This window comes from Tursiops truncatus, chromosome 2, assembly GCF_011762595.2.
Source record: "Tursiops truncatus isolate mTurTru1 chromosome 2, mTurTru1.mat.Y, whole genome shotgun sequence".
Lineage (NCBI taxonomy): Eukaryota > Metazoa > Chordata > Mammalia > Artiodactyla > Delphinidae > Tursiops > Tursiops truncatus.
Window position 1 is genome coordinate 21989414 of NC_047035.1, and position 10785 is coordinate 22000198.

The following is a 10785-nucleotide window of genomic DNA, read 5'->3' on the forward strand; positions in this document are numbered from 1 at the left end:
ATAAATGTCCAAGTGGTATTGAGAAGAGCGGCTTTAATTATGAAACTCCTTCAGCTCAAAGGATTCCCTGCCTGATTTATCAAAGGCTTCAGATGAGGTATATCACTCTCAAGGCAAGATTAATTTATTAATCTCTTTACAGTTACAGCTACAGTATTTTCCAAAAGATATAGGCAGAACCGTAAACACTACAATACCTATCCATTTGGAGACTTTTTAAAAGGATAAAATAATGGAGAGTGTAAAGAGCCAGCTGCAAAGGAATTCATTCATTTGATAAACCTTTGTGATTGCCTGCTGTAGGCCCATATTATAGGCGTACAATAGTGAACAAGGGCCTGCCCTGTCCTACGAAGTCTGTGGTGTAGCGGGTCCAGGGTGTAGTGGGAATATACACAGAGGAGCACCTGACTCTACCTGGTGAGTCAAGAATAGCTTCACAGAAGAGGTGACCTTTGAGTATCTGTGTAAGGCAAAGAATAAGAATTTTCCAGGTAGACTGAGAGGGAGAGGAATTCCAGACCAAGCAAAGGGCATGTGCAAAGACAGAGCCATAATATACACATGGCCGGTAGCTTGGTGTGACTAAAGCCCAGAACATTAACCAAATTACAAGGACTCTCAAAGAACCTAGTGAGCTTTTCTCTTTTGGTTTATTTATTTGTTGGGATGTTTTCCTGATATTTCTTCTGATATTTCTCTCCAACTTTTATTCTTGACAGGTGGAAATTGAGCAAAAAAAGAGTTTGAAGCCAGACTTTGAAGGAGATGAAATGGAAAATCCCAAGGAGTGTGGGGTCCAGTGACGAAGCCCTACTGCAGGGGGCCCTGACCTAAGCATCACGACAGGATGTCTTCCTGAATAGCTGAAGTTCAAGGCACTGCCTACCATGGCTACTCCACGTTGGGAACAGTGTATTGGACCTCCCTGTTTGTAGTTACCTGTATTCTAACAGGAAGCCCTAAGGTGCTTGCTTTGGAGAGGCTCTGATCATGCCTGAAGCACCTGCATCACCTGACTTTTTGGAGCTTACTGTATAATTAAGCCTCCTCTCCACTCTGCTTATCTCACAGCACTTGGGTATGGTTTGTGACTGATAAAGTCAGGAAAAGAAACTCCCAACATCATTGTTGGCGTGATTTCCTTCCGATGTTCATCTGTTACTTACATCAGTTTCTGGAAAAGAATCTTGAGAAGTTAATTAACTAAGACTCCATCCCTGTCACTCCCCTTAGAAAAAGTTGAGAAAAGGTACAAAACCGATTTCCTCTTTGGGTCTGCTAGACCTTTCATAGGTGTCTCCATTCTTCAAATGTTAACACTGTGCAACAGAAGTTTTTGAGATGCTTCCCTCCTGGTTCTAGATAGTGTTGACTGAAACACTTTTTCCATCTTTCTAAGGCATCAGTCCCAGGGTTCATCACCCTGAGTCACAGTAGACAATGGAAAAAAGGCACAAGAGGACACTTCTAAATTCTGTGAGTAGCCCCACATTCTGTGAAGAGTGGCTATTGAAGGGAAAGCAAAATTGAGCTTACTTTTCTTCATTCTGGGGAAAAAGAACATTCATTGTAAGATTATCTTCAATTCAGGAGACAGCTTAAATCTCAGTGAATTTCCAAATTCACACTGAAAAGTATAGGCCATGTTTGATTCCTGAAACAGATGGATACATGTATCTCAGGCATTTGTCAGGGGCATTTGGGAACTCTTTTTATACCTCATAGCCAATAGACAGCTGCGTGTCTCTTTAACTCAAACTTTACAGGAAATATAAGTTGAAAAGATCATTTTAAAAGCTGTTCAAAACTGAGCTTGTATGAGCTTTTCCTAAAAATTCAGTTTGATAATCACAGTATTGTAATAGATCTAAAAGGCAGAAGACTCTAGGGTAGAGATGAGGGAAAGCCATATTTTTCTAATGTTGGGAACACTAAATCCTGATTCCAAGACTCTAGGACACTCAATATTCTTTCTCTTCATCTGTTCCAGCTCACATTCTGTACCTCTGCATCCCAAAGAGGATACGAGCTCAACAATTTAAAGCAGCTTTAACCTGCCTTCCTGTTTCTCCCATGAAGAATAGAGTAAGGGTTATCCGATTTGTAGATGACATAGAAATAGACATATAACTAGTCTGTTGACTGGCAGATTCGGGATTAGTTCATTCCATGAATATTCACTGAATTCTATGTATTGACATTAGGATATAGAAATCATTGTAATTTTTTGAAATACCTGAACATAAGACTGAAACTAAAAGGATGAAATTAAATAGGCATTAGTGAGAAACGCTATATTCTGAGTTTCTTAAATGCAGCCCACTAAGTACAAAATGGGGTACCTACGTGTGTACGGATGTGTGTGTTTACCTGTGTGTGTTAATGGGAAGGGTGTTGGAAAGTCCTGGTTTCACAGCAGTTTTTGTATAAAATGTTTTCTTGGGGAAATGAGCTCAGTTTTGAATCGGGAGTATATCATAGCTATTCACAAAACTAATGCATTCAGCCTGTGGTAACAGAAGTCTAGGGAGTCCTGCATGCTGCACTGGTCAGCCCACATCTGGATGAAGGGCTGCATTCAGTTCTGGGAACCACATTTTAAGAGAGATGTTAATAAATTGATTGTGTCCAGTCAGGTGGCCAGGGTTGTGGAGAGTGTGATTATACATGGAATAGGGGAATACTTCCTCTGAAGAACAGAAGGTATAGCTGGAAAGGGAAAAAGAGGGAATGATACAATAGCTGCCTTGAAATCTCTGTTGAGCTATAAAAGGGGAGAGGAATTGGACTTTTCCTGTGTTGCTTCAAAGGGCAAAAAGAGGAGCTTTATAGATGACAGATGTTTGCTTCAATATAAGAAAGAACTTTGTAATGAGTTGTTCTAAAGAGGAATGGACTCAAACAGTAAAACTTCCAGTTGCTGCAAATGCCCAAAGGCTAAAATAACCCATCCTAAATGCTGTGAAAGGGACTCTTAGATTGGATTTGGGCTAGATTCTTAACAAGATCCCTTCTACATATAGGTTTCATTTCAACAGTATTAGGACTCCGTTTTTAGTTTGATAAGTGGTTTTTCATGCTCTTTGAAATACAGTGGAGTCCCCTAGAGGTCTTTGTCAACTGAGGACTCCAAGGCCTAGCCCTTCCCCTGTTGTGCTAAAAGCACATGAGATTCCTTATAGAAACACTGAAATGGGTTGAAGTGTTGGCAAGGTGAAGGTCATTCTAGCACCTTCTTTACCCAAGGTTAGCACCTGTGCACCCTCTCAAGATCTCTGCTTCACCTGCTAGCATCACATGTGTATCGGTGGTTGGACGCTTTTTTCCTGTTGGTTATTTCTCATTGCCTTTGTACTTTCACCTGGACATTTTTTTTTTAAACCAAGGGATGGGGAAATCCCTTCCATGCTATCTACATTCAGCAATCATATTATCATTCATTTTTAAAAACCTACCACCTTGATTTCATCAGATTTGTTTTCCCTCTACTGTTTTTTGGAAGTTGATTATGGGTAGCATTTAGCGGGGTGGGAAATATAATACTATATATTTTTAGACGTAGTTTCTATGTAGTTTTGTTAATAGCCTACATAGAAAACACTGTTGGGCAAATACCTTTTTGATATGCAGATTCTAAGTTTGCCACCCTGGACTTGGATTTTGTGTGTGTGGCCACAAATAATCTTTGTCTATGTTATCAGTAATGTGAAAATATTAGAAGTGAGTTCATTTTACCAATACATAGTCTTACTATTACTATTAGAATATAAATTAGATGTCCCATGATATTAAGAGCTGTGCTTTTTTTTTTGAGACTGGTGACTTCCTTTTTTGACTTTATAGTAAAGGAGGATGAGAAATGTACTCATGATATATCAAACGAGACTATGAGGTACTTTGTGGGTGCACCATTAAACTCCCTTTGCCACTCTTGTAAATATACTAGTTATGCCTTATCAAAATTGTGCATTTTACTCATATGAAATATAATCTGGACAGTTTTTTTTTCTCTTCTATTTTCTTCTCCCCGCCACCCCCCAGCCCATGCAACCCTCCTGCATTATTGGCAGGGCTCATAACCCTTGAGAACATTTTTTTTCTTTTTGTCTGTGCTGCACGGCTTGCGGGATCTCAGTTCTCTGATGAGGGATTGAACCCAGGCGACTGCATTGAAAGCGCCGAGTTCTAACCACTGGACTGCCAGGGAATTCCCAAGAACATTCTTTTAATGTAAAATATTTCTTATTTGAAATTAGAGTAATTTCCTTTCAAATCCTGTAGATGAGGGCAGGAGCTTATTTCCCTAGAAATTCATATTCCCAAGAAATGTGATCCATGGAGGCAAGAAATGGCTCTTATTCTTTGTTTCTAGTACCTACCACCAAGTTAGTTTGGAATATAATAAGTTTCAGCTACCTTAAATCCAAACAGATATTAATGAAATAAAGGAAAATTACTTAGGTATTCAATAAATGTTTGCTGAATGAATACTGATGCTTAGACTCTAAGGCTACCTAACCCTTACTTATCATCAAACACATTAAAGCGCACAAGCATGCTTCTATTTCCTGGAGAACTTAAATAATTTTTCTTTCCTTGCCTCCACTGTCAACTAGTGATAACTGTCAGCACTTAAGCACTTAATGTGCATCTGAACTTAAACTACAGTATATCTTATTCATATTGAAAAACATTTTTGTGCCCAAAGATAACAGTAGCACAGATGCTGTCACAGTCCAGATTATTGATTCAGTTTTGTTCTTGCAAGTCAGACAGCTCTGTGAGCCTAAGCCTTGACCATTCGAATGGTGAGAGGGAGAAGAAAGCATTTAATAGAGCACATGGACAGTCTTGGTGTGCTAGGTCTTTGTTTTCCCCAACATTAACCACTGACCAGTGTTACTGCGCATTTGTTTTGTCACCATAGTAAGAAAGATGGAGGCCTGGGGTAGTAAGGCTGAAACGTGTGAAGTGACATCATGATTTCAGAGCTGCTTTAAATCTCATAATAAGTTTCGTGGTGGGAAAAGAGAGAATGATCTGAAATTTTTCTTAAAAATCTTTAAAATATTAAGTTGATTTGACTAGGAAGCACTGCCATTTAGCCTACTTTTAAAATTTTTCCCAGGTGGGAATGGTAACTTTAACTCTTCTACGAATGATTATAAGTTAATTCTAGCATATCTAGAGTTTAGGTGATGTTAAGAATGCAACAGGAAATTCAAACAAAACTGACCAAAAAGCTAAATCCACAAAAAATATTATCTAGTAAAGGAATTATCTCTTAACATTTCACTAACAAGTGTCATTCAAAACATGACAGCTCTTATATAAAATTAGCCATAGCATTTTCACCAACTTCTAAACATACGGTCATTACCAATGTCTAAGTGCCAATTCCCTACAAGTCACCATCTCTCTACCATTTAATTATGTTCTTTTTAAATGAAACTTGCTTTGGATATTGCGACTCATATTTATGTATTTAAAGAATTAAAAGTGAAAGAGACATAAATGTAGAAAATAAATGTGTGTGTCAGTAGTATTTTCCCATGTATTAACTAAAGTAGGAATATGGAATTTTTACATTTCTTATACTGTGCCTTAGCAAACCTGATTTAGAGTCTAGTCCTTTTAACAATTGGGGGAAAAAAAAAAGTATCTCTGAATTTGCAATTCCAGGCCTGTAAAGGCAGAAACTATCCATAGCAATGTGTTTGGTAGCGCCTGGAGAGAGGCAAATAATAACTGCATGTAAAGAAAAGCTATAAAAGAACAGAATCAAAAAACAGAATGGCAATATGAAAAAATATAGAGAAATGACAAATACAGCACTGGCCACCAAACCTCAGAATACTTGAACTAGGGGCTTCCCTGGTGGCGCAGTGGTTGAGAGTCCGCCTGCCGATGCAGGGGATACGGGTTCGTGCCCCGGTCCGGGAAGATCCCACATGCCGCGGAGCGGCTGGGCCCGTGAGCCATGGCCGCTGAGCCTGCGCGTCCGGAGCCTGTGCTCCGCAACGGGAGGGGCCACGACAGTGAGAGGCCTGCGTACCGCAAAAAATAAATAAATAAATAAAACTACTTGAACTAGAGGCCTTAAATGTAAGGAGCTCCAGGAATAATAAAAGATTGCCTAGCAGGGATAAACAACAGAATTAATTCAGTTCAATAAGTATTTGGTCAAGGTGCTGTCCCAGTAACCAGCTTCCCTAAAGGGAGCTAAGGCCAAACACAAGGACACGGAGGACTGTTGATGTAAAGACATTGGTGGGCGTGCCCTTTATCAAGGGAGAATTGGGGTTTCTCTGAATCTTTAAAGGACACAGTCATGAAGACAATCATCATGTTAAGTCACTTGCAATTTTCCCAGTTGGGCTTCAGAAACCTCAGCTAAAAAAGTGAGGACGCTGGACTGATTGTTCCCTCAGATCCTTTCCAGCTCCAGTGTTACGGATTATTTTACAAACTGTCTTTGGTGCCACTGTCAGTGATACTTCATATCAATAGGACTCTTCATATAATCTTAAGAACCAAGAAGTTTAAAATTTGAATACTGGGAAAAGCAGCTGGCCCATCTTTTCTCTTTTAATGTCTCTATCCTTTACTGTCTGCCCAGACAACCCTGCAGTCCTCTATTTTGTAGTTGCCTTCAAAACACAGATAAACATGGAGGATCAAAAGGACGGTGAAGATCAGTTGGAACACTGCTCCGGAAGTTCCTCTGGCATCACCCAGCACAACAGTGGTGTGAAGGTGAAGAGGAACTGATAGGATTTGGGTACTACCTGAAGCAGAAGTCGGTCTAACCCTCCAAGGGGCTATGTCGGGATGATCAACAATTTACAGATATATCCTTTTATACAAAAGACTGCAGAAATCAAGGGGGAAAACAAACTTAGTAAACATTCTGGGACTATCTGTAACACAGTTATGGCAAAAGGAGATGAAAGGGTCGGTCCTCCCTATCCTCACAGTCTCTTAGTAACATGAAAATGTAATTATTTTTAAAAAATGTGTACAAGCTACAAAATAGCATCTCTTTCGTGGTATGTGTTAGTTTGATTTTAGATTCCTATACTAAGAGTTGCTCAAATATAATGGCTCAATTCCAGCCGGACAAAGTAAAGGAATTTTAGCATCCTCTTCCTGTTCAGTCCCACCTTCTGCCTCAGATCAAACCCTCAGTGCTGGCTGTGGACACCACCTAGCCGCACTGTGACTGAAGCCTTAAGCACCGCTGTCTGGCCTCTGTGTGCTTCAGGGTCAGCACCCACACGTGGTTTCCAATGGGAGCGGTTCTGGGAAAGCAGATGTGCAATCAGATCCTGACAGCAACCTGTTGGACCAAAGCATCTAAGGGTTTTGAAGTACTGGGGTGACAGAGGGAAGAATATGAACTCCTCTGACCCTAAGTCAGCATGCATTTAACCTTTGTGTCAGTCAACCTGCCAACAGAACCTGGAGAAAGTTTACCATATTCAAGAAATGAAACAAAATCAATCAGTGTTTTAAGCCAGGGAGCGCTAAAAAAGCACCCCCTCCTCACTCTCCATTTTTGTAATGCTCATAGAGCATTTCAATGTGTCAGGATGGAGGGACCCAAGATCCAGTGAATGATTCAGCTGATCCAAGGCTTGGCTTTTCCTTCCTTCATCATCTGTCCTCATTCAATGTAACTGCTTGTACTATGTGATTTATTTTATGTTAAAAACAGCTTACTTAAAAAAAATGTGCCTATATAATAAAGTCTACACACTGGCTAACTCTATAGAGGTGAGGTTTTGTTTTTACTTGTTCTGCAGATTATCATCTGTAATACCCTTTTTGAGCTAGGAAAAAGAGCTGGTAATAAAAATTTTAAAACAATATCTGTCACTATGCAAGATTTAATGAGGTCAAGCATAATAAAAAATATTTATTATTAAGAAGATTCATCACCCTGTTAATATAGTTAGTGATCATAAGCTGACAAGTTAACAAGTGACCTGTATCCTAGTTAAGTTTATCATGAATATACTTTAGTCAATTCAAGATATATTTATTGCATTGATATTTTGGGTCTATTTCTGTGAGAAAACAAACAGTTCCTAAGGTGGTTTGGTTTTGGCAGTAAGTACATACACATATAAGTAAATTAGAAATGTAACAGCACATAATCAATAACAGTATTTGCATTACGTTCTTGGCCATACTGTCAGCACTCAACAAATAACTGTTCAACTGATTGATGAATCCAAGAGACCAATGTCAACATAGACAGAAAAAAAATCAATATGGACTAGAATACTTGGGAGATTTTCACAAGAAAGATGGTTTTTCAGTGAGATCTGGAGGTGGGGATAAAATTTAGCTCAGTGGCAAGAGGAAGGGAGTTTGGGGTTGGGAAGAGGCAGGTGTAAAGTGGTTGGATTAGCAGGTGAGCCCGACCTGGGTGAGGGGTTCATGCACATCAACAGGTAAGAGTGACAGTGAGGCCATGCTGTGGAAGAGCTGGCCTCCAGGTTGAGCGTGGACTCAATCTAATAAATGCTATGAAGCCACTTCAGAATCTGGGCAATAGAGCATTATTCTAGAAAGACTAATCTGTCTACAGTGTGCAGGGTATTTTGGTCTAGGGAAAAGATTAAACGCAAGAAAACAAAGTTTTTTTGGAGTAAACAAGAAAGAAACAGAGCTTTGTGTTTTGTTTAGTTCAGACAGACCATAGACATTGCAAAGTACAGTTATCTACAAGGGGATAACTCAGGCCAGTTCAGTGGTCCCCTGCCATTGAGAGAATTCTATCCTGAACACACAGAATTTTATAGCCTAGTTGGTACAAAATTAACTGATACTAGTAACTGTTATCAGGTGCACAATAGTGTTAAAAGCCAAACAAGAGCATAATATTTTCTTAAGTTGTGGATTCTGAAGAATATTCTACTCCTTCCCCCTATTCTTCCATCCCTATCTGCCCAGAGTCCTCTTGAACAGGTTTTGAGACTTAATTGTCTAGGTCCCACATTATCACAAGGTTTTAGCCTCTAAGGTCCCCCTTTCCTTTTAATATCCAAGTGGAATAACTACTCAAGTAACTGTTTGAAGCTAAGTATGCTCCCTAATGTTCCTCAGGATTTGGGGGAGGGGGAGTTGAGAATGAGGGGAAGTGAGGATGAGGATTGAAATGTCCTCAGTGTCATTTGTCAGCTCTTATTCTAAACTCCCAACCCAGCTCCCCTCTGATCACCTCCGACTGCCTCCTCTGTATTTCTCCACACTGGGCAGCTTTCTGTATTCCCAAAGCATTCCCAAAAGCTTTCTGTATTCCCAAAGCACTTAGGTAGTGCTTATACTCTGGTGCAGCGACCTGTAGTAAGTATTTTAGATGCATTATCTTATTTAATGAAGGCAGCCCCCTCTCTCCATTCTGCAAGGCACTAATAACTCAAGGCTGGTGGTACAACCAATGTTTACTGAAGGTTAGCAATCAATGGTGAGTATTTACAGCACAAAACAGGAAAAGAACTTAAAACTGAATATCAGATATCCCTGTTTTTAAAGTTCATTACCCATACCCCACGGAGGAAGTCCTTATTAAACATCTTTCTTGCTCAGCTCTAGCCTGAGTAAATGGAACCAATCCCTCAAGTCCCCAAACCACTGTCTCACCGCCAAGGGAAAACTCAAAACTCTTCTTAAAAATCCCACCTTAAATGAGAATTAAGTTCTAAAGTTCAACACTCTTGAACACTCTTGAAAATCACTTAAACTGTCTATAAAATAAAGCAGACTACGGTGTCAGTCTTCTTTAATGAAAGTCGCTCCATGACCCTCAATTAACTTTTCAATTTCTTCATTGAGGATACCAACAGGAGTCATCACCACCAAAAATGCCAGCCACCTGAACAATGCCTTCCAGTGCATGGTCAATGTGGGGAGGTCATAAAAATGAGTCACACAATTATTCCCTGAGTTTTACCAACATGAATTGACTGTTTCAGTCTTGACAGCATCTTTTATCTGCCTCACAGACCCACTGAGTGGAATGGCAGACCAAATAACTTGAATAGAAGTATAATGTCTCCATTGTACTTCACTTTATTATGCAAAGCAATTTTCAGTTCCACTCTATCACATCCTGTTATGGACCCACTGAAGTATCTTTCCAAACTGAAGAGAATTATATCTTAGCTCTCCAGAAAAGAACTTACAAAAACTCACAATTTTTCTCTAGTGGTGTCAAAGTTACAGATAATATTTTTCAAAAGGAGTTAAAATCAAAATACATGTACTTCCCTCCTCAGCACAGTCTAGGTCAACAGAAAAGAACAGGATAAAATCTATTCTCCACCTGTCAAGGGCACACCCCAGGGGTCAAGACTTTTCTCTCATCTCCCTCTTGCTCTCCTCCCCTCTCTTCTTTTCACTAATAGGCATAAAGTCCTGACAGCCTAGACTAATCTGGCGGCAGTGGCACAGAAAGGGACATACCTCAGAGACTGGGACAGTCTCCAGTTATTTCTTCCCGTATTGAACTCTTTTGAACAAACCCCTATTGTACATCTCTTCTACTGCCTTTATCACTTGTGTGCTGCCTTTTAATGTTTTATATTTATTAGGTTTATCCTCATTAAAAAGCAATAGAGGGCTTCCCTGGTGGCGCAGTGGTTGAGAGTCCGCCTGCCGATGCAGGGGACATGGGTTCGTGACCCGGTCTGGGAAGATCCCACATGCCGCAGAGCAGCTGGGCCCGTGAGCCATGGCCGTTGAGCCTGCGTGTCCGGAGCCTGCGCGTCCAGA

At 40.1% G+C, this 10785-nt stretch overlaps 1 protein-coding gene across 6 annotated transcripts in view; it reads left to right on the plus strand.

Moving 5' to 3' along the window:
• The window catches only part of STON2 (stonin 2), a 147719-nt gene extending 139945 nt beyond the window's left edge, over positions 1–7774 (plus strand). For 5 of the 6 annotated variants that reach the window (XM_019919776.3, XM_019919796.3, XM_019919782.3 and 2 more), the window contains one exon: positions 723–7774. In XM_019919776.3, coding sequence (XP_019775335.2) covers positions 723–806 — 84 coding nt within the window. In that variant the 3' untranslated portion in view covers positions 807–7774. The remainder of the gene's footprint in view (positions 1–722) is intronic. The other variant, XR_004525009.2, reaches the window with a different exon arrangement.
• The last annotated feature ends 3011 nt before the right edge of the window (positions 7775–10785 follow it).